Source organism: Saccopteryx bilineata, chromosome 2, assembly GCF_036850765.1.
Source record: "Saccopteryx bilineata isolate mSacBil1 chromosome 2, mSacBil1_pri_phased_curated, whole genome shotgun sequence".
NCBI lineage: Eukaryota > Metazoa > Chordata > Mammalia > Chiroptera > Emballonuridae > Saccopteryx > Saccopteryx bilineata.
The window spans coordinates 226338158-226362089 of NC_089491.1; the positions used below are offsets into that span (position 1 = coordinate 226338158).

The following is a 23932-nucleotide window of genomic DNA, read 5'->3' on the forward strand; positions in this document are numbered from 1 at the left end:
CAGGCAAACAGACTTCTGCATGCGCTTGACCAGGATCCACTTGGCATGCCCACTAGGAGGCGATATTCTGCCTATCTGGAGCATTGCTCCCTTGCAACCGAAGCCATTCTAGTGCCTGAGGCAGAGGCCATGGAGCCATCTTCAGTGACCAGGGCCAACTTGCTCAAGTTGAGCCATGGCTGCAGGAGGAGAAAAGAGAGAGAGAGAGGAGAGAGAGGGGAAGAGGTGGAGAAGCAGATGGGTACTTCTCTTGTGTGCCCTGGCTGGGAATTGAACCTGGGACTTCCACACACCAGGCCGATGGCTCTACCACTGAGCCAACCGGCCAGAGCCAATGAAGTCACTTTTAACAATGTAATTTCTCAGTAGAATCCTTTCCCAACATTATTTAAGAAAGAATGAACACACACTGATGTCATTTTAAATGCTCTTTATTTTGACACTCACGGGGACACGTGGAAGGCATGGTCACAATTTGGAGTTTTGTACAATCTGCCTCTCCTCTGTACCTGCTGCTACAAATTGGTCCCTATGTGTCTTAACATCTACAATGCTCAGTCATTGGGAACATGCAATGTTTTAGGGACCTGCAGAGAATCTGCTTCAGAAGAAGGAATAAGCATCTATGGACTAAATCACTAAGACACCAAAACTCATGGGAACAAAGAATACATTGAGAAATATTCACTGACCCCCTTCCTGTGTGAGAGAGATGGAATGCATCTAGAAGTCATGTTTCTACATTTACCACTGTCTGTAAGTCACTAAAGAGAGCTAATTGTTAGTGGTTTCTAATGTAGCGACAGTGTTGTTCTCAAGGCCACAGTACCAGTGTGCATGCATTGCTTCTCACACGGCAAATACAGGACGAGCGTGACAGGGATGCCCTGGGACTATCACACAGGAAACTTGTTTGGGTCCTGCAGCAAGGAAGGGGTGTGATGGTGACTTTCCCCCACAGTGCCTGCTGTGAGCTCCACCTGTTATCTATCCATGAAGCATGATAAATGCCACTAAGGAGAATGGTAAGGAAGTCAAAAATCAGTTCAAATGTGGGGCTGAGATGGTGAGTACAGAGCTCCGACTTCAGGGGTAAAGAGGTTGGCTGATATAAGAAAGTGGTTTGTAATCAATTTTCAAAAATCAGATTATACCTCTACAAGACAACCAATAAGCACATCACAAATCTCTCAAAAAATAAAATAATGAACAATCAAAATCACATGATGCTTCACGAGATTTAAATCTTTTGGCTTAATTTAGCCAATATTTTCACATTAACTACAAATGACTAAAATATAGTTTGCTTAAGCCATTTTTTAAATGCAAAATGTCTGAGGAAGAATGTTGGCATATTTTCAGGAATACTGACTACTGTGAAAACTTTGGCCTGGGTACTAACAGGTCCAGGCCTCAGAATTGCTCTGAGGCGCTCACTCTCTCCCAGGGAGCCGTTGTCTCAGGCACCGCGGCAGCCACACTTCATCCCACCAGCCACTGCAAGGCTGTTATTGGTGTTTAGTCAGAGTGGGTGGATTACTCACTATGAACTACACTAGACTAGAGATTCCCACTTACTAGTGCTGTGACACAGTGCAAAAAAAAACCTTCAAACGTTTGCCTTTTACACCAAAGGCTGTATGGTTATTCTTCAATTCAACAAACTGGCAAGTTACCCTCGGTGAGCCGTGAGGACCCAGGACAGCAGGCGGCCTCTTCTGGGAGGTGCGGGCTACTTGCCTGACAGGTCATGGGCGGGGCAGGCGGGGCAGGCAGTCTGGCCTTTCAGAGACTGCCTGAAGCACTGCAAGAGAAAGGCCACCAGTCAGGGGCCCTGGGAGCACAGGGGCCGGGCTCTCTGTGCTGCTCCTCAGCAGAAACAGCTCACTTCACCTCAGTGAGCCTGGAGCTGCCCCGACTCAGGGACACAGGCCTGCTCAGGACAGGAGTGTGGGCCAAGCCCACCTCAGAGCCTGCCCCAGGCATCGGGGCCTCTGACCTGACCTCTGGGGGACAGCCCCTTGCTTCCTTCCTGCTCCCTTCCCCACACAACCATAGCTCCAGTCTTGGTACTCCCACCTCCCTGACTTCTAGAGCCTGGTGTTTCCTGGCCCTCAGACTCACTCATTCAATTCCTCGCCTTCCCCCAGCCATCTGGACTGGTCCCCGCACACCTCAGCAGCCTGAGAGCCAGGTGTGTGTGTAAAGGCTGAGAGCCCAGCATGACACCCCTCCCCCAATGGAGGCAGGCCAGGCTCCCCCAGTGAGTAAGCTGTATTCACCCTCTTCCTCAGGGGTTCATAAGCTGACAGGGCAGGGACCCGATCTTTTCTAACCTAGTGTCAGGGGTGCAGGGCAAACCCCACAGCACCCCAAACGCCAAAAGTTACCCACAAATCCCAGAGAGGCACAACAGATCCAGTCAGGTTTAGCTTTTCTCCTCAAAAATGTTCCCTTACGCCCTGGCCGGTTGGCTCAGCGGTAGAGCGTCGGCCTAGCGTGCGGAGGACCCGGGTTCGATTCCCGGCCAGGGCACATAGGAGAAGCGCCCATTTGCTTCTCCACCCCTCCGCCGCGCTTTCCTCTCTGTCTCTCTCTTCCCCTCCCGCAGCCAAGGCTCCATTGGAGCAAAGATGGCCCGGGCGCTGGGCATGGCTCTGTGGCCTCTGCCTCAGGCGCTAGAGTGGCTCTGGTCGCAATATGGCGACGCCCAGGATGGGCAGAGCATCGCCCCCTGGGGGGCAGAGCACCGCCCCTGGTGGGCGTGCCGGGTGGATCCCGGTCAGGCGCATGCGGGAGTCTGTCTGACTGTCTCTCCCTGTTTCCAGCTTTAGAAAAAAGAAAAAAGAAAAAAAAAAAAAAAAAAAAAAAAAAAAATGTTCCCTTACTCCACACAGTGCACTGAACTGACTGTGTGTTCTATGTGTGTAAATCACCTGTCAAGGAACTGACACTGCTCTAAACACCAGCACTGGCCTGACACAGAGCCACTGAGCCTGCATACGGGGACGGGAGTGCAGGGTGCAGCGCACAGCCCACAGCACCAGTACCTAGAGCGGAGACAGGGACACTACACAGGAAGCGACAGGGAAGTGCTCTGAAAACACAGGAAGTTTTGATAGCTAGGGGAAAAAGTCCCTTTTGTTTTCAAAATACTTCATAGTCTAGACGCAGGATGTGAAGATGGCTATAGAGAATGCTTACCACTTTGTGAAACTTGTGCCCACACTTCAGTGCATGCATGTTCTTGGATTTGAACACCTCATGGCATATTTCACAGGAATGTGCACCACCCAAAGCCTGTGGAAACAAATGTAACTGAATGATAAATTACTAAATTCCTTTTACCACATAAACTCTTCCTACAAGTGGCCTTTGAACACTTTTGCCATGGAAGTAGCAAATTAATCCCAATTATAGCTAAGCCAACTGACGAAACAACTTATTTTTAAATAGTATGTCTTAGGAAAAATAATAATGTACGAAAAGTATAATTTTAAAATTCTAATTTTCTCAGAGAAAACACGTGTTTTATATGGTAACGAATTTCCTGGTAAAATACCACAAATGTCTATATATCCACCCACACTTAAGTATAGAAAAACTGAACATTACAAATTAATCATTCCTCTAATTCTCTAACAGCTGAGGACAGTCACATCAATTACGACACATCTACCCTATAGACTATGTGTGGCTGATTAAAACCTTAATGGGAGTCCCACCAGCTGTCCAGGGCAGAGCGCCTGCAGCCGTGGCGGCAGGGCTGAGGTCAGGGAGCGGGGCTGTGGCGCAGTCTGCGGTCTGAAGACCTGAGCTGTTGTTGATGGGCGCCCGGTGATTCTGTGGCAACTTCACCCCGTGAACTGAGCCACTGACATCATCCTAAGTGCTAGGACTGAGTCAGTGTGACTTCAAAGCCCAGTCACACGGAGGAAAATTATCTAAAAATCACTGTTCCCAACTATACAAAATCCCACACCTGACATAACATTAGTGTATCTGACTACCTGCAGAGTGGAGGGAGATCTCCTTGTTACATGCACAGGGGTTCTCTCTTGCCGGGGGGCCCAAGGCACCCAAAAAAGTAGAGACAACAGCCCACCGTTCTCAACTATTCTAAGGGGACAATGAATTAGATAAGGAAATGAGGAGAATGGGGATAAATCATGGATTAACAATTTTGTTTCCTTCTTGTTCTTCATTAAAGAAAAAGCCAAAAAAACCAAAACAAAACCCAACCAACTCTAATCACACACACAATACTCACAGGTAGGTCTTCTGTCCTCTGCTCCTGAGTTTTAGGCAATGGTCCAGTGATTGCAGACGGCGGGCCCTGGGAGGCCCTAGCCACAGAAGCAGCAGAGCTGGGCTCTGACAGTGTCCGAACCAGTCCTGGGCTCAGCTGCAGAGATAACATAGTGGGGAAGAAGGTTCAGGCACCCAAAAGCTTGACTATCTTCTGTCTTTAGTACATTGCTCACCACATGTTGGCCGCAAGCTTGTTTTGTTTTTGACAATTCTCACATTTTATAACCAGGTAAGGATACAGTGGAACAGTCACTATATCTGGACGAAACACTGACCTTTTGTTTCTTGTGTTCATCCATAACGTACTTCGTCACTCTCTGCACAATGTCATCAATACTCAGTCCCGACAATGAGTTCTTGCTTTTGTTTCGCACTCTTTTAATAAAACCAGCAAGCTCGGCACTGAAAGAGAAAGTGGGGAGAAATGACAGCATAAAGTCAAAGTTTCCTACTGCTAAATACTATGTGCAAAAAAAAAAAAAAAAAAGAAAAGGAGAAGTAGTATGTGCCAATATCAACCCAACAGCTGAGAGAAACAAATGTACACAAACAAAATTAACAAGCAGACAACAGACGACAATAGTAACTGCACATAAAACAGCAGAATCACTCTTTCCAGAGTCGTGAAAGTTCACTGCTGTTTCTAAGCACTCATTCCCGCAGGCGGCGCCCAGCAGTGTCTCCGCTGGCCCCACGGGGCTTCCTACAGCCACTCGGGCAGCATCACTAATGACCAGATATCACTGTTTTGAGCTGAAATCAGAACATCTCTAAGAGGAAAGTAATTTTGTTGACTTCTTCCCTTAAAAATCTGACCAACAGTGAGGTTTTCACAGCACCGTGGGTATTGATTAATAAAACAGTGAGAACTTGATATTGTGCCACTAATGGCCCACGTGTTTTAACTTTCAGAAAATTAAGATGCATTTCTATTTGGTTATTTAACATTGACAGATTTAGTCAGAACTGCTAACAATGTTACTTTTAAGGTACTTTTAATAGTTTAGCTTGAATATTCTGATGACTGGCAGGGTAACTGCACCTGAGAGAACCTACACTGCTTCTCCTACCACGGCCCGTGGGGGCTGAAGACATCTGGATGCAGACTGAACACTCTCTTTCAAATGGCAGGGCTGTCCCATAGACACAAAACAACAATTCTGGCCAATCACAATTTAGTAACTACTTTGTTTAAAAGTATAAATTCAGGGTCTGTAACTAATATTGCATCAAAAGACAGAAATAACACTGGAGGTACAAGGATCATTCCTGGATGTGGATCCTCTCATCTCAGCCGTCCTCCAGAGACATCCCCTCTACCTCATCTGCGACAAGGAGCTCCTCTGCCCCCTCACACCCACCGACCGAAGAGCACGGCAAGGATGAGGAGAAGTCCTACTGGTGTGAGGATCAGGAATCCATGCTGACAGGTGGATTCCTGTCAGCCTCCTACAGGACTCCCTTTGCAACCTGCCCGCACACCTGCTTCACCGCCAACTTATATGCAGGCTTTTCAACCTTAGCCTCTGCAAGTCAGAGGTATTATCCCACAGGGGTGAGCTGCTGCCGCCCTCTTATACGCCTATGCTTTCCAGAATGATATGGAACCGGTGTTTTGCAGTTCATCCAGAGATTCCAAAACCAGTGTTGGAGCTTATTATGGGTCTATTGCAACCTTAAACTGCCGTGGGTTCTGACGAGTGTCCCAAGTTAACAATCTAGACATGCACATTAAAAAAATGTATCTGGGCCCTGGCCGGTTGGCTCAGTGGTAGAGCGTCAGCCTGGCGTGCAGAAGTCCCGGGTTCGATTCCCGGCCAGGGCACACAGGAGAGGCACCCATCTGCTTCTCCACCCCTCCCCCTCTCCTTCCTCTCTGTCTCTCTCTTCCCCTCCCACAGCTAAGGCTCCATTGGAGCAAAGATGGCCCAGGCGCTGGGGATGGCTCTGTGGCCTCTGCCTCAGGCGCTAGAGTGGCTCTGGTCGCAACATAGCTACGCCCAGGATGGGCAGAGCATCGCCCCCTGGTGGGCAGAGCATCGCCCCTGGTGGGCGTGCCGGGTGGATCCCGGTCGGGTGCATGCGGGAGTCTGTCTGATTGTCTCTCCCCGTTTCCAGCTTCAGAAAAATACAACCCCCCCCAAAAAAAATGTATCTGGCCATGCTCACCTCTATGCTTACAAAATAAAACGTAGCACTTGTGTTTCTGAATAAAACAATTATGCAAAATCCTTTCTACTTCAGTTCCTAACTGGTCATAATGATATCTGGTCAGGAAACCTCAGTTCAATACAAGTATTTAACACAGTCAGCAGCATTCTGCACTCGTACCTACTGTAGCAGGGGAACACCAGTGACAGGTGCTCGATGATGCTATTGAATGGCTTTCTGGAAGGCTGGCCGGGACGGGCTGCACGTCCTGCAGGAATGGGCAGCTTCTGATTGGCCACGAGCCCTTGTTTTGACTGAGTCGCCTGGTCGGCACTCTGACGCCCTGGCAGCTGGGTGACTTCTGGCTGACTGAAGGGCGAAGCTGGCGGTGGTGATGAGGGAGCCCCCACTGGGTGATCACTGACAAAGGCCAGACTTGAATCCTTGGGAACAGCTGCTTGGTTTCCAGTCCTGTGACTTGCAGAAGTTGAGGCACCCTGATCATCATGACCTGAAGACTCAGGAAGTGACTTGGGGCGACTCTGTGGGAAGCACAACACAGTAGTACTTAGAGAAGCATCCATGAACAAATACTGATAATTAAGGGTGACTGTAATAAAACTGGGTGCTCAAGTGCACAGGAAACTTGAACATAATAAATTAAATGTTTTGTTTAGAAAAAGTTACCGGTCATAACATAACCTGTTAGCTGTCAGAAAAGGGTTGGACTTTGACTCCTAAATAAATGTCTTTATAATTTCTTATTTTCTCTGTAAAAACTGGAACATTGCTCTGTACCTACCTACCCACACTGCCTCACCTCTCACGGGATCCCACTCCTCTCTCATCTGCATTTTGTGACTGACAAGTCAAACAGCCGTTTCAACATTCTCCAAAACTGCCCTTGTCAAGGCCACCAACAGTCTTCATCACTGAGCCCCAGGGACACAGACGCTGCTGGACTCCCTCCTTCCCTCCTCCCTGGGGCCCGTTCTCAGCTGCCTGCAGGCCTGCCATGCCTTAATGTTGACGCTCTCTGATCCTCTCGGAGGCCAGACTTCTACCTCACATTGCCCTCCCCCAGCCACTGCACACTATTACATGCCTCAGTGGCTGCGTGGTTGCTGCCCGTAATGCCCCCTTTTAATGATTCCAGTCTAGAATATTTTCCTGGGACCGATGCTGCAAATCCAAACCTTCTGATGGGCAAGTCCATCGGATGAGTGCTGGGCCCCTCAAACTCATGTCTTCAAAACTAGACTCAGCACTGTCCTTATCCCGCTCTTCATCCAGTGCCCACGTCGTCACTGATGGGAATCCAGACTTGTCCTCAACTCCAGTCCAGCATGCACAGAGCCCCACCTCACGGCAGCACAGTCTTAGAGCTGCACCTCCTGACTGCCTCTTGGATGGCTCTCCTGCCCACCTTCACCACCACTCCTGGATCCAGGACCTGGGACTCCCTCGGGCCCCTCTCCCACTCTGCCATATTGCAGTCAAACTCACTGTCTTACACTGCAAAGCTGATGCTGTCCTCTTACTTGAACCTTATCCCAGCTTCCTAGTGATCTGACGAAAAGTCCAACTTGCTGACCCTGGCTCACAGAATAAGGCTGTGTTCCTTCTGGCCCTGGGGAGTTGACACTTTCTCACTCTCGTTCCCTCTGTCTCACTAAACTTTTTTACACACAAAAGGGGGTGTTCTCTCTTTTTCTTCCAGCCTCCAATGTGCTGCTGCTTCCAGTTGGGACACTCTGGCCTCCCAGACATACCATCCAGCCCCTCACACACACCTGCCATGCCTCCTAATTCCACTTCCACTGACTCCCTGAGACCTTCAGCAGAGAGCTGCTGCCGAGGCCTAGCCTCGAGTTAAGGTCAGTGCCTCTAACTTACACTGTTACAGCGTTCTACGAGCCAATGAAAGACCTTGGAGCACTCTGATTGTAATTAGGGTTTAATGCCTCTGGTTCCCGAACTCATATGCATGCTGAGGACACAGACCACACCTAATCTTGACCACTACCAAATGCCCAATGGGTGAATAGGGGAGAAATGACACAGAGGAAATGATTTTTAGGGATGCTTATTATTCAAGCTGCTTGCACACTGAGAGTTCCCAGGATCCTGGATATTAAAATTCTTTCAAGTATTTATAAAATTACATAAGCTAGAATGAAAAATTAATAGTAAAATATTCTACTTAGATCTAACTTTCCCCCTCCATATCTGCTAATAAGAACTTGGAAAAACATTAAATGGTAATTTACTTCTAAATAAAACTCTTATTTATGATATTAATTCAAGGGAGGGAAAAAACTTTTTCTAAAGAGATAAAACTTTGGATCTCAATATAGAATATTTTACTCAGTTCAAGGTGGCTAAACCTTTTAATGTATTAAAAATTTTTTTTTTTTGCAGATGAATGCACTAGTTTGAATGCTTAATGTGCAATATTCTGATATGAAAAAAGATGTTCCCAATCAGGCTCCTGACAGTGGGGAAGCTGTCATCTAAGTTAAGGAGACAGAGCATAGGGTGGGGGCCCATGAGGACAACCCCAGGTGGGTTTCAGGGAAGGTAGGGTACAGAGGTTGGGACAGTGTCCTAGGCAAAGGTCTGCCCATAGCAGAAAGGGCAAATCAAGTACTGGGGAAAAGAGCTGCCTTAAGACTGTTTTAGAACCAAAAGACCTCTCAATGTTGTGCCAAAACATTCTGAAATCTATCTCTAATCAATTCTTGAATAGAGTCCTTTAAATTCTTATAGCCCAACCCTGGCCGGTTGGCTCAGTGGTAGAGCATGGGCCTGGTTTGTGAATGTCCTGGGCTCAATTTGGTCAAGGCACACAGGAGAAATTAACACCTGCTTCTCTACCTTTCCCCTTTCCCCTTCTCTCTCTTCCCCTCTTGCGGTCATGGCTTGATTGATTCAAGCAAGTTGGCTCTAGGTGTTGAGGATGGCGCTGTGGAGCCTATGCCTCAGGTGCTGAAAATGGCTTGGTTGTGATCATGGCCCCAAATGGGCAGAGCATCAGCCCCAGATGGGGGTTGCGGGGTGGATTTCGGTTAGGGTACATGTGAGAGTCTGTCTTTCTATCTTGCCTTCTCTCACTTGGAAGAAAAAAAGAAATAAAATTTTTATGGTCCAATCTCCCTTGGCTTAATTAATTTCAATTTAGTATTTACAGAGCATCTACTATACCCAAATAAGAAATATATATGCCAGAATAAAAGAAAGTGATATTAGATTTAGCCATATTTAAAAGTCCACAAAGTAAAATTAACATTTTTCTTTACTGGGCTGCATAATTGAAAATAAAAAGACAAAGTCTGGCAATCACCATTATTCAGAAGATTCGGCACATACCTCAAGCCAGCAGTCACTATGGTAGGCCAGCCTAGCAAACCCTTGTGTGTCTCATGCACAGCAGTTTTTAATCTTGTATTTAACAAGAAAAAAACCTTAATTTCCAGACTGTGGCCTGATGCCCCAAGGCATGAGGAATAAACTACTGTATATCTGAATCACAGGTACTCGCTACACCTGGAGTAGTAGTGCACTCGCGCGTGTGCACTCGCACGCGCGCGCGCGCGCACACACACACACAGAGGCATCCTGGAAGGAAAGGGGAGATGTAGCAGCACTGCGTTCACCTCAGTCCTCTCCCAAGACCCTGATGTAGAAAGAATGTCTTCCAATTTATATAGGCATGTTTATTGTTACGCTTAAAAGGTTGACCAGTAGCACCAACAATGAAAAGACTAAGGCAATTACTTATCCATCCCATCCTTCTTCCCAGAAAACAACCACCATCAACTACTTTGGCCAGGTAAGGAAGAAACTGTAGCTCTTTACATTATGTTTTCTTCCCTTCGAAAAGCAGATGAGACTCACCACAGGAAACGAGAGCTCAGAGACCTGCACTGTGGAAAGTTCACTGAGCCGGCAACCATTTCTAACTGCCGTAATTTGTTCTTCAAACTGAGTCTGTAAGTAGGAGAAAAGATGTTGTTTTTCTAACAAATTCTAAGGGAAAATCACCATGACCAATGATTACCATTTTTCTTACGATTCATTAAAAATGGCCAACAATTTTTCAAGAAACATAAATCAAGCACAAGGTAAACAAGTATTTCTTGTAAGAAAAATTCAAAACAAGACCTCATAAATCAGAAAACTCTGCAGCTTGATCAAACATAACTGCTCTGAACTTATCAGTCAAAGGCAGAGCTTAAGATGCTAAGAAATACCATTACTTTCATATAAAATTCTTAAAATTTCAACAAGAAATATATATTGCCTTTAATAGCTCAAAAAAGGAAGAGTTTCAATTTTCTAGCTTCATGAGAATTATAGCCATAGTATCGATTTTGACAGAATTATAAAATATTTTACAACTTACGTCTACTTTTTCAATTTCTTTTTGAACATCAGAAAGAAATGAGTCCCATGAATGTACATCAGACTCCAGGTCAGGATACACTGCAGAATCACTGAAAATTAGAGAAACATAAAACTCCTTAATGTCCATTTAAAAAAAAAAATTTTTTTTTTTTGTATTTTTCTGAAGCTGGAAACGGGGAGAGACAGTCAGACAGACTCCCACATGCGCCCGACCGGGATCCACCCGGCACGCCCACCAGGGGGTAATGCTCTGCCCATCCGGGGCTTCGCTCTGTTGCGACCAGAGCCACTCTAGCGCCTGAGGCAGGGGCCATGGAGCCATCCCCAGTGCCCGGGCCATCTTTGCTCCAATGGAGCCTTGGCTGCGGGAGGGGAAGAGCGAGACAGAGAGGAAGGAAAAGGGGAGGGCTGGAGAAGCAGATGGGCGCTTCTCCTGTGTTCCCTGACTGAGAATTGAACCCGGGACTTCCGCACGCCAGGCTGACGCTCTACACTGAGCCAGCCGGCCAGGGCCTTAAAATATTTTTAAAAATTAAAAGCACTAAAGTATAAAAGAAAATAAACCTTAAAAATGGAAGCTGCATTTCACTTGATCACACACGGAGACCACCTATTTTAAAAGAACTGTGCATCTTAAAAATACCGCTAGAAACACTTTTGGAAATTTTTTATTTTTAAGATTTTATTTATTGATTTTATGGTGGGGTGGGGAGCATCATGAAAAGTATCAACTCATAATTGGTTCACTTTAGTTGTTTCTTGGTTGCTGTATGTGCCTTGACCGGGCAAGCACAGGGTTTTGAACTAGCAACCTCAGTATCCCAGGTTGAACACTTCATCCACTGTGTCACCACAGGTCAGGCAACACTTTTGGAAATTTTAATGATTGATCTAACTCAAAAATAAAACTGGTGAGCAGGGAGCAAATATTCTCCTGAATTTTAATTTCTTTCCCCAAATTTGAATATGTGGCCATTTTTTATTTTGACATCCACTTTGTTTGTTTATTTATGAGGCAGAGAGAGAGACAGATAGAGATAGGCAGGCAGGAAGGGAGAGAGATGAAAAGCATCAATTCTTTGTTGTGGCACCTTAGTTGTTCATTGACTGCTTTCTCATATGTGCCTTGATCAGGGGGCTAAAGCAGAGCGAGTGATCCCTTGTTCAAGCCAGCGAACTTGCGCTCAAGCTGGTGAACCTTGCTCAACCAGATGAGCCGATGCTCAAGCTGGCGACCTCGGGGTTTTGAACCTGGGTCTTCTGCGTCCCAGTCCAATGCTCTACCCACTGTGCCACCGCCTGGTCAGGCTTGACATCCACATTTAACATGAAAGGCTGCCTGTGCATTAAAAAAAAAAAAAGGCTGCCTGGAACAGTTAAAACATTCCAATAGAATGCTAATTCCCACCTTACTATAAAATACAGAAAGGGGTCTGAAAGACAACAACAGATTTATGGCCTCAGGGCCACGTGGATCTGGTCTACTGGGGGCAACACAGAAGCCTTCTCCTTAACTGAGATCAGTAACACCACCAGCATGTGATTGTGTCCGTTCTCATGAAACATTTTAAGGAAAACCCAGAACTCCCTTTTATGCCTTTGTCTTTTGCTGTCCTTTGGTGGAATGGGCAGTTAGCACAGATTTTCAGAAAGAAGCCATGTGCACTGTGAGGTTACTAAGGAAAAGGGCATGAGACAGCGAGGTGGGAGGTCTGTCTGTTCCCCAGGTGTATGCAGCATATGAACACCATGGGGTCTTAACCTCAACTGCTGAAGTCCTGTTATCTGAATCAGCATTTAATTTACCTTTAATCAGAAAGGTCTTTGCATGTGAAAAAAACCTAAATCTTAAAAATGACAAAAAAACCCAAACTAGACATTAAAATTGTTTTCCATGACCCAGAGAAATGCTGGTTCAGTGTGGAGGACTTAAAATTAAATAAAAAAGCATGAGGAAGGCTGAAAACCTGGGATTAAAAAGCCAAAACCTGTGTGTGAAACACAGTGAAAAAAACCAGAGGAAAAGCCATCCCATGTGTGAAATTGCACAAAGAAAAGTGCTAAACACTAGATGGCAGAGAACCCTCGAGGTGTCTCGGGTAAACCTTCTAAAAACCAGGCAGAACAAACAAAAACAGGAGAAGCTTAGGGAGAGCTGAGGCAGTGAGCATCCGTAAGAGTAACATCCTCTGAGGTGGCTTTCCCATGCTCCACTACGAGGATTCTGAAGGGGCTGTTCATAGGGAAGGCAATTTGGCAAGATGTTTAAAAGCGCCTTGAAAATGTAAGCTTCATTCCAAAAATTTATTGCATGTTAATAATTAATAATGTGCATACAATGTAGCTATAGAATACTAGATGCTGCATGGCTTTTATTAAACAAAATATGTAAAAATACGCCACCGCCCCACCTGTACTGCCTGACCCCTCAGCGCTCGCCCGTGTGCTGGAGTCTGGCTCAACCTTTCCCTACTTGGTTGGGGAATGCTGATTATCAATGTGAAGACGTTTCCTATACTTAGTGAAATAATATACTCTATAGGTTTTTGTTTTTTTCAAATAATTTATTCAAAAATATTAACTAATTCTACCTCAATTTAGAATTATGGATGATTTTTGTCATTTTTGTTGGCATGCCCTGGTATTTCTACAGCTTAATATGTACTGAGTAACTATGAAAAAATAAAATGGTCCTGCCTAATATAAAATTCTTTTCTGTCAGGTCACTTGTAACTTTGATTTACTAAGTGACGTGCTGAAAACCATAACAACACGCGGTACCTGCTCAACTGCTTCAGGCTCTTTAGATAGCCTTCTGCTTGTGACTCCATGACCCGCAACTTCCACACTTCCATCTCCTTCCCGTTTTCAAGCACAGACACCTGCCATTAGATTAGAGAACATTTAAGATTGTTAAAACTAAAAAACTGAAACTATTTTAAAGTTGTTAAAACATATAAATACATATTTTCAACCAGTGGTTTTCAACTGCCAGTCCAGTAATTTCGTGAAAGTTACCGTAACTTCCCTGATGTTGTGTGAAGATTATAGGCCCACCTGCAGTTGAAAAACACTGTTCTGAACCACTGTGGAGTTTCTTCCTAAATGACATACCGTGACAGCGTGACAGTTACCAGTACTTGATTATGTTGTAATTCTTCTCAGGTGAACATGAATTAAAACTTTTGAATTTGAAATAAGAAAATGACAGTAAAATTATATGCCTTAATATGCCTTAAATGACCCTTTTCTCAGAGATGAAACTTCCCGTGTGGCTTGCTGCTTAAGTGCGAGGGAGTTATCTGTGTGTATGTGCATCTCTAGTGGGTCCAGCTATGGTCCTGTCATGGTGAGCAGAGGGCCAGGGGCCTGCAGAACAACACGAACGCAGCACCTATAGCAGGGGTCCCCAAACTTTTTACACAGGGGGCCAGTTCACTGTAACTCAGACCGTTGGAGGACCAGACTATAAAAAAAACTATGGGCCCTGGCCGGTGGCTCAGTGGTAGAGCATCGGCCTGGCGTGCAGAAGTCCTGGGTTCGATTCCCAGCCAGGGCACACAGGAGAAGCGCCCATCTGCTTCTCCACCCCTCCCCCTCTCCTTCCTCTCTGTCTCTCTCTTCCCCTCCTGCAGTCAAGGCTCCATTGGAGCAAAGATGGCCCGGGCACTGGGGATGGCTCCTTGGCCTCTGCCCCAGGCGCTAGAGTGGCTCTGGTCGCAACAGAGTGACGACCCGGAGGGGCAGAGCATCGCCCCCTGGTGGGCAAAGCGTTGCCCCCTAGTGGGCGTGCCGGGTGGATCCCGGTCAGGCGCATGCGGGAGTCTGTCTGACTGTCTCTCCTCGTTTCCAGCTTCAGAAAAATACAAAAAAACAAAACAAAACAAAAAACAAAAAAACTATGAACAAATTCCTATGCAAACTGAACATACCTTATTTTAAAGTAAAAAAACAAAACGGGAACAAATACAATATTTAAAATAAAGAACAAGTAAATTTAAATCAACAAACTGACCAGTATTTCAATGGGAACTATGGGCCTGCTTTTGGCTAATGAGATGGTCAATGTCTGGTTCCATATTTGTTACTGCTAGCTGTAACAAGTGATATGATGCACTTCCGGAGCCGTGACACGTGCGTCCTGCGTCACCGGAAGTAGTACTGTACTTGAGCAATGCCGCGCTTTGCAGCACCACCATATACAGTACTCCAGGATTCACTGACCACCAATGAAAGAGGTGCCCCTTCCGGAAGTGCGGTGGGCCAGATAAATGGCCTCAGGGAGCTGCATGCGGCCCACAGGCTGTAGTTTGGGAACCCCTGACCTATAGGATTAGGGGCCGCAGAGAAGCTGCTCTCAGCAAGGGCATCAAAAGCCGCTGGGCCATGTTTTTAAAATGAGACTCTGGCTTCCCCACACGCCCACCGGCCATTTCTGCAGGAGTCACTGCAGGAAGCAGAACTGCCTGTTCCAGTCCAGGTGTCAGCAACCTGCACAGGACCCACCGGCACAAATGCTGCCAGGTGGGGCAAATGGGAATGGAACAAGCTCGGGAATGTGGGTGTGAGCACAGGTCTACAAGCTACAGGCATTTTGCTTTTATTTCCCTTCCTTTCCTTAGATACACAGTCAAATATTTACTTGAAAGCCCCATGTGTGCAGAATGCACAAATTAAGCCTTTTTTTTATTTTCCCAGGACAATCACAGACACACCAATAAATATTTCCTTCTTAATTAGACAAACGAGGACAACCATGTTTTAGGAACTAAATACAACAAACAGAGTCCATGGTCATCCTTTTGATTTGTCTCACTACTTTCTCAAATAGTATACTGACTTTGTATATAGATAGCCTTCTGGGGAGGAGAAAAATGTATTCTTAACAAGGGAATAATGTTCAAGTTCTTTTTCTAGTATTGGCAAATATGTTTTGTGATTGGCTACTTCATGGTAAAGCTCCTGATTAAAAACAATGAAGCCATTCATAGTGGAAAGAGTAAAAAATGACTCAATTATAATGTTCAATATGGAGCGTAGATTACAAAATTTGGTGTGCACCAAGTACAGTTATGTCACACAACAGAAGCATGAGGGTAGACAGTTTAAAAGCTACAGGCAAGAAAGGTTGTCCAAGGAGGCAGCATTATAGTGACGGGCCGTCTCTGAGTCACTGCACTTGCTATGCATTATATGCGATCACACACAGATCCATCAGCAGCTTCCCACTGCATCTGCCAGCCACCCAGCGGCCTAGGCTCACCTCTGCAGCCACAGCTCTTTGAAGGATCTCTTCATACTGCTCTTTCCCCTTCTTTATATGCTCTTCTATTTTCAATTTCTCATTTGCAAATTCATTGCTGCAGAGAGTAAAGACAGAACACTTTTTGAAAAAAATTGAACTAGTGAGATTATAAAGGCTATAGTCAGACTGACTTTGAAATCATACCACAAAAAAGAATCTATAGTGCCTTCTAGAGTAACTTCTTGCCTAATATTTTACTATACAGCACGGACTCACATGTGCTCTTTGAACTTTACAAATGATCAAAGGAAGATAAGTTAAAAGTGAGGTGCCGGAGAGAACTCAGAAAAGCTGGCTCAGCATCTGCACAGGTGGAGTATAACTTGCTTATTAATAATAAACTTTACAGAACATCCCTCATCCTTGAGTCAGACAGTCTATCTTGGCAAATATTGTAAGAAAATAACTCAAAAGAAAGAACGATCTATACAAAGTTGTTCCTGGTAATATGTTTGTAACAGCTAAATAAAGGTGGCTATGGACCATATTGTGAATGGAAATGTATACATGAAACAGTATGTGAGAAAAGCAGAATACAACTGTTTACTACTGAATATACTGGTTTCCAGTAAGTGAAAACATTATTTCCATTAATAAAGGTAAAAACAAAACAAAACAAAAAACCCAAAAAACAAAACCCTTTTCTTAGGTTCATAATATTTTTTAATGAACCTATAACCACAGAGCAACAAACTACCATAATCTAGTTGAGACTGATATTTCAAGTAACACAAATGAGAAGTTTTGAAAACACATATTTAGTTTCAAGTAAATTCAAGAGAAAAGAGGAGCAATCAACAAAAAATTCAGTTTTATATAAAACCGACAAAGTGAAAGTAGAAACATAACATAAAAATAGTTTAAAAATAAATTTATTTAAATATTAAAGAATAAAATAGCCTGACCAGGCGGTGGCAAGGTGGATAGTGCGTCAGACTGGGATGTGGAGGACCCAGGTTCGAGATCCCAAGGTTGCCAGCTTGAGCGCGGGCTCATCTGGTTTGAGCAAAGCTCACCAGTTTGGACCCAAGGTCACTGGCTCAAGCGAGGGGTCACTCGGTCTGCTGAAGGCCCATGGTCAAGGCACATATGAGAAAGCAATCAATGAACAACTAAGGTGTCACATGAAAAACTGATTGATGCTTCTCATCTCTCTCTTCTTGTCTGTCCCTATCTATCCCTCTCTCTGACTCTCACACTGTCTCTGTAAAAATAAATAAAGAATAAAATAGAAAATAAAGAGAAACAATCACTTAAAATACAGACAAGCAACAATATATTTAGAAGTCTAATCGGTATTAAAAATATAAGATACAAAAAATTACTTTAAGCTTACTTTACCTGATTTCAGAGGACTGATCCAGAAGGAATGTATGCTCCCTATCTTTCCCTTCATTTTTCTGGGTGTACCTATAAAAAGCATAATCAACAAATTTTAATTTTCCAAGATTTAGAAAACCTGATCCTAGAGTAAATTTTACCTATATCCATGCAAAAATTCTTTATAAGTTTTACATTTTGTTTCATTTCTAACATCTTCTTAATAAGCAAAGAATTTGGGGTCATTTTCCTTTTGGGAAGTCTTCCTTTTATACTTGAGGGTGGACCACCGATTTCAGTCCTTTTATTTGATCTCTAATTCATATGTTTGCTGCACAGGTCACCCTGTGTCAGGCCACTTTAAGGAGCACCACTGGGTGGTTCAACTTGAGATAGAGGAGTACAGTATGGACCAGTGGTTCGCATTTCAGCTTCCATTCTTTAAAATAGAACTTAAAGTCCAATGCACACACACTCACACAGACACACACATACTTTCCTATATGCTCATTCTGACAACCCTTCAAAACAAACTGTGTCAATCTGACTCCTGAGTAATGCCCTGCATAAAATTAAACCCACCCCCTTCTCTCATGCTCTCCTACACACCTGTTTAGTCGATCTCTACTTGCTAAACATCCCAAGTCTCCACTACGAATGTCATCTCCCTTTTTTGGCAAATTATTTCCTCTAAGTACTCAATTCTGTGTGGCGCTTTCCGGGAACCCACACAGCGTAGTATTTGCAGGCTTGTCCCACTGCACCAGCAGGGGCTCCCTATGTCCCAGCCATTTTTAATACTAAGTGTGATATAAAGTATAGAAATCAAATCATTCCTCTTATCCTCTGGGCCCTCTGGGAGATATAGAAAGTTTTAAGACTTTACTTAAAAATCTAAATATAAGGCATTTATTTAGAAAGTGTAAAAAAGCACAGAGAAGCTTATGGCTTATCTTTAAATTGTACAAAAGGAAGCAAAGGGAAGGCCCTGGCCGGTTGGCTCAGCGGTAGAGCGTCAGCCTGGCGTGCGGGGGACCCGGGTTCGATTCCCGGCCAGGGCACATAGGAGAAGCGCCCATTTGCTTCTCCACCCCCCAACCCCCCTCCTTCTTCTCTGTCTCTCTCTTCCCCTCCCGCAGCCAAGGCTCCATTGGAGCAAAGATGGCCCGGGCGCTGGGGATGGCTCCTTGGCCTCTGCCCCAGGCGCTAGAGTGGCTCTGGTCGCGGCAGAGCGACCCCCTGGAGGGGCAGAGCATCGCCCCCTGGTGGGCAGAGCGTCGCCCCTGGTGGGCGTGCCGGGTGGATCCCGGTCGGGCGCATGCGGGAGTCTGTCTGACTGTCTCTCCCCATTACCAGCTTCAGAAAAATACAAAAAAAAAAAAAAAAAAAAAAGAAACAAAGGGATACAGGGGTTGGCAAAAGTAGGTTTACAGTTGTTTATATGGAAAATAATACAATAAATAATAATATAAAAACAAACTGTTTCCTGGACTCACAACTGTAAACCTATACTGCTCACAAAAATTAGGGAATATTTCAAAATGAATATAAACCAATTAAAAAAAGGATTTGATTTTTTTAAATTAAACAAGAATATCAGAAAAGCAAAAAAGTCAAAGGTTGTTTGATTATGCAAATGAGATGCAAAACCAACTTTTATTTCATTGGTGCAAATACACTATACAAAAGGCTGAAAGTATTGAAGTATCAGCATATTCCCTGATCCCTTAATTTTGTGAGCAGTGTACTTTTGCCCACCCCTACACATTAATAAAGTGGTGGTGGTGGGAACCCTGGTAAAAAAGTTTATTCCCCAGCAGAAATAATTTTTATTCTAGCAGAGAAAAATAATTTTATCATCAACAGATGCATTTATTTTTTGTCTAGTTTGATAATATTCTAAATTGAGCATATAAAAATATGTATAAAATATAATTTTTGGATAACTTAATGAGTAAGACTAGGCCCTGCCAGCCTGATCAGAGGTGGCGGAGTGGATAGAGAGTCATACTGGGACGCTGAGGGCACCGGTTTGAAACCCTGAAGTTGCCAGGTAGAGCACGGATTTGCTGGCTTGAGTGCTGGATCATCAACATGATCCCATGTCGCTGGCTTGAGCAAGGGGTCACTAGCTCAGCTTGAGCCCCCAACCCCAGTCAAGGCATGTAAGAGAAAGCAGTGAATAGGCGATGGCGCAGTGGATAGTCAAACTGGGACACAAAAGATACAGGTACAAAACCCCAAGGTCACCAGCTTGAGTGTGGGATTATAGACATGACCCCATAGTCACTAGCTTGAGCCCAAAGGTCGCTGGCTTAAAGCCCAAGGTCGCTGGCTTAAGCAAGGGGTCACTCGCTCTGCTGTAGACCCCCATTCAAGGCACATACATACAATGAACAACTAAGGTGCCACAAAGAAGAATTGATGCGTCTCTACTTCTTGTCTGTCCCTATCTGTCCCTCTCTCTGACTCTCTTTCTGACTCTGTCAAAAAAAATATACATATATATAACAAAAATAAATAATAAATAATAAATTTTTAAAAAGCTAATTAAAAAAAGAATGGACCCTGCTCCAATATTAAGAGGTAAAGAGCTCTATAGACATTATCAAGTTTTTTAATTTATTGATTTTTAGAGAGAGGAGAGAGATAAGAGAGAAAGGGGAGAGAAGCAGGAAGCAGTAGTAGTTGCTTCTTGCATGTGCCTTGACTGGGCAAGCCCAGGGTTTCAAACCGGCAACCTTACTGTTCTAGGTCGACACTTTATCCACTGCGCCACCACAAGCTAGGTGGCATTATCACTTCTGTAAATGTGTCCCAATGAAATCACTTTGAGCACAAGCAAAATGACATGACAGAGGCAGTGTTTTCTATCTCATCATTCTTTCAAGGACTGCCTACAAACTGCCCACATGTGATGCTAGCAGCACTCATAATGAAAGCCGCCTGATCAAATGGCATGGAAAGTGGGGAAAGCATAAATGCCCTGAGAGACAAGTGCAGTGCTGTGGCCCCGGAAACCATGTCTCCCACATTCCTGCTCTTTGGTCTGGACCAGAGACGATGGAGGAAGCAATGCTCTGACAGCTCGGGGCCCAAACCTTCAGGGGTCTGGTGGCTTCCACTTCTGTACTCCTGGAAGCCCCACACCACCATGGAGTAAGTCTGGTTACCATGTGGAATACCAGATAGAGAAGCCATATAGATCAAAGTCACAGGAAGTGGCCACATGGAGAGGGAGAAGCTTTGAAACTACAGGGAGACAAAGAACCAGACACCACAGCCTTCAGCGTAGCCCAGCCCCAGGCAAGTGCAGCCAGGTGAGGAACCGTTGGCAAGAACAGCAGAACTCAGCCCATTCTGAGACACTGTAATCAGATAAAATGGCTGTTAATTTAAGCCACTGAGTTTTGGGTGTTTTGTTACACAGTGCGAGGTCACAAGTTGAGCAAATTGTAGGGCGTGTATCATTGTTTAGGAAAGAGAGGGTGTAGGAATCAATCGTGGAGAATCTTAAAACCAACTTGGCCCATCTGACAATTGTGATGCCTGTATGTATTTCCAAATTCTTCATACTATAGGACCAAATAAATGACTTCAGGATTCAGGATGAAAGTAATCACAAATAAGATAATCATTACAGAATCTTGGTGCTGAGATGAAGCTGAAGATCTAGACTAACCCTCTTCATTTCACAGAAAAGGAAAAAGGCCAAAGATCATGTTCATAGTCAAGGTGGTGGTCAGACTAGAAGGCAGTCTTTTCTTTGTTAATTCCCAGTCCCACTTTATTTATCTGCAAACATGGCCAGTTTAGAAAAACTGCTAGGTGACATAATTCCCCAATAGATGTTCTTTAAAATGAGATAAAATAGTATCTAAAATTTTTACATTACTTGACATAGTTTGAATCTGAGTATCAAAAACATTAAAATAACAAAAATAAGCCCACCCCCATTAAAAAACAGACAATAAAACCATTGCCTTCTGATTGTTACTTACAGTTCAATGGCATTTAAAATCTTTTTCATCTTCTTCTTCAGTGTTTTTAGTCTTTCTTGTATTTCTTTTTTCTCCTGTTGCCATTTTCTAATTTCCTTCTGCAAATCTTCGAGGAACCAATTTAATTCTGTCTTTGAGATCTAAAAATATTTTAGAAAATACTTAAATAAATGGGAAGATTTACTTTAAAAAAAATAGCCTGAAAGATGAGAACTGTGGTGGTGTCCCAGCTGAGCCTGGGACACATCATCATCCAGTGTTTGGTCTTAGCCCTCGCCAGCCTTCACTTGCCAGCCCTCACCTGCGCTCACCGAATTTGGCAGGACGGAAAGCAGTCATGTAAACAAACCGAGAAAGGACAATGGCATGACAGGGTATCTGGTGTTTGGGAAAGGCTTTTCAAAATCGGTGATTTCGACCTACATCTTCAAAGGTGACCTTGCTACTCTAAGCATGGACTAGCCAGGCATAAGATTAAGGCATGTCTGGACAAAAGCAAGAGGCACAACACGGCTAGAACACAAGGTGGATGTATGGAAGGCAGGGCAGGGAAAGATGGTACCGAGGTATCTTTAGTTTGAATTATGAAGGACTTGAGCCATGCTAAGGACTCATCCATGCAGGACTTCATCCTGCTGCAAGCAGGATGCCAAAGAGGACACTTCAGCAGGACAGAGAGATGATGAGATTCTTGTTTTGGAAAAATAACTCTGAAGGATACACAGATGGATTAGGGGTAAGTAAAAGGATATATCAAAGTGTTAGACCAGAACACTGGCCTTCCCATTTTCTTGACTGTGACCTATAATAACGAATACATTTTAATAATGATCCCTAGAGCATGTGCAGATGTACACACAAAACCCTGAAAAAAACTGTCCTTATCTTTCTGAGAATTCTAAGATTTATTTTATTTTATTGTATTGTTAAAAAAATTACTGTCACCATCATTAAATTGATTACATAGCCCATTATGGGTTATAATTCTGAATATTAAACATTCTAGATAAGAGGAAGGGAAAATCTCACTAGGATGGCCCAGGTGAGAGACAATGACAGTGATGGGGGCAACAGTAGGGATGATGAAAAGAGATAAGGACACTGGAGAAGATGAAACTGAATCAGGCATGAGTCCAACTGGATAAAGATGAAAGCAGATGAGTGGACTAAGTTTCTCTTAGGATGAAGAACTAAATAAAACCCATTTATAAAAAAGAAAAATACAAAAGATATACTAGACTAGAAGGCATGGGAAACAGGAAAATCAACCTAGATATAAATGTTTAAGTAAAACAAATCTTTGAATAAACAATAAAATATATATAAGAACACAATCATTTTGACCCTGCAATTATTTTGATGGGATGGAGTAGAAATTTACGAGTGTTTGACAAAGACTACAAAGCAAAGGAATTAAAATACTGAATTCAAAATAGACTTTCCACATAACCACTTAGAAAGGAATAATCTGCCTCTTAAATCTACACATTATAAATACTTTGAGTACCAGGCTATTCTAGCACAGACCAATGCTCCTCAAGTCAGTTGTTCTGTTCCCAGAACTGCTCTTCCTAATAGGACAGCTCTCACCCTATTCATACACCACAATCCAGAAGTCCATTTACACTTTGATTGGTTATAACTTGTTACAACAAGCCTTGTTAGAAACATCAGCTAAATGTCCAAAAAACTCATGGTTCCTTGAAAGATCAAGAAACTCATGGTTTCAGTGGCAAACTGATTAAAATGAGGTACAGCAATTCTGAAGAGGGTGAGTTCCCAGGCCATGAGAATGTTTGACTGTAAAAGAAATAGTCTTACTAGGGCTCTGAAGAAAGAGACCTGTGGTGCAGGGAAGACAGGGAGAAAATTTAAGAATATCCTCTGAGGACCTGGACAGTTGGCTCTGTGGTAGAGTGTCAGCCCAGTATGTGGATGTCCTGGGTTCGATTCCCAGCCAAGGCACACAGGAGAAGCACCCATCTGCTTCTCCACCCTTCTCCTCTTGCTTTTCCTTCTCTCTCTTCCCCTCCTGCAGCCATGGCTCGATTGAAGCGAGTTGGACCTGGGCACTGAGGATAGCTCCACGGCCTCAGCCACTAAGAAGAGCTCAATTGCTGATCAATGGAGCAATGCCCCAGATGGGCAGAGCATTTCCCCCTAGTGGGCTTGCCCGGCAGATCCTGGTTGGGGCACATACGGGAATCTGTCTCTCTGCCTCCCCTCCTCTCACTAAATTAAAAAAAATTAAAAAAATAAAAAGAATGTCCTTTGAGACAGTTTTGAAAAGACTCATGTCTGTCATTACCAGCCTCCTGTCTTCCTGTCTGCACTTGGTTTTCAACGGCTCTGGGAGGCAGGCTTGTTGGCTAGGACAGGCCCTTGAAGACTCTGCGTCCCACTGCAGGGGCTGGGCTAATTTCAGTGGCCTTGAGAT

At 44.2% G+C, this 23932-nt stretch overlaps 1 protein-coding gene across 11 annotated transcripts in view; it reads right to left on the reverse strand.

The window, feature by feature from the left end:
- Positions 1 to 415: 415 nt before the first annotated feature.
- TTC3 (tetratricopeptide repeat domain 3) overlaps positions 416 to 23932 on the reverse strand; it is a 125468-nt gene continuing 101951 nt past the window's right edge. For all 11 annotated transcript variants that reach the window (XM_066259391.1, XM_066259401.1, XM_066259402.1 and 8 more), the window contains 11 exons: positions 21496 to 21635; positions 17516 to 17584; positions 16133 to 16229; positions 13651 to 13751; positions 10868 to 10958; positions 10360 to 10452; positions 6643 to 7004; positions 4587 to 4713; positions 4271 to 4405; positions 3205 to 3300; positions 416 to 1804 (listed from right to left, as the gene is read on the reverse strand). In XM_066259391.1, coding sequence (XP_066115488.1) covers positions 1733 to 1804; positions 3205 to 3300; positions 4271 to 4405; positions 4587 to 4713; positions 6643 to 7004; positions 10360 to 10452; positions 10868 to 10958; positions 13651 to 13751; positions 16133 to 16229; positions 17516 to 17584; positions 21496 to 21635 — 1383 coding nt within the window. In that variant the 3' untranslated portion in view covers positions 416 to 1732. The remainder of the gene's footprint in view (positions 1805 to 3204; positions 3301 to 4270; positions 4406 to 4586; positions 4714 to 6642; positions 7005 to 10359; positions 10453 to 10867; positions 10959 to 13650; positions 13752 to 16132; positions 16230 to 17515; positions 17585 to 21495; positions 21636 to 23932) is intronic.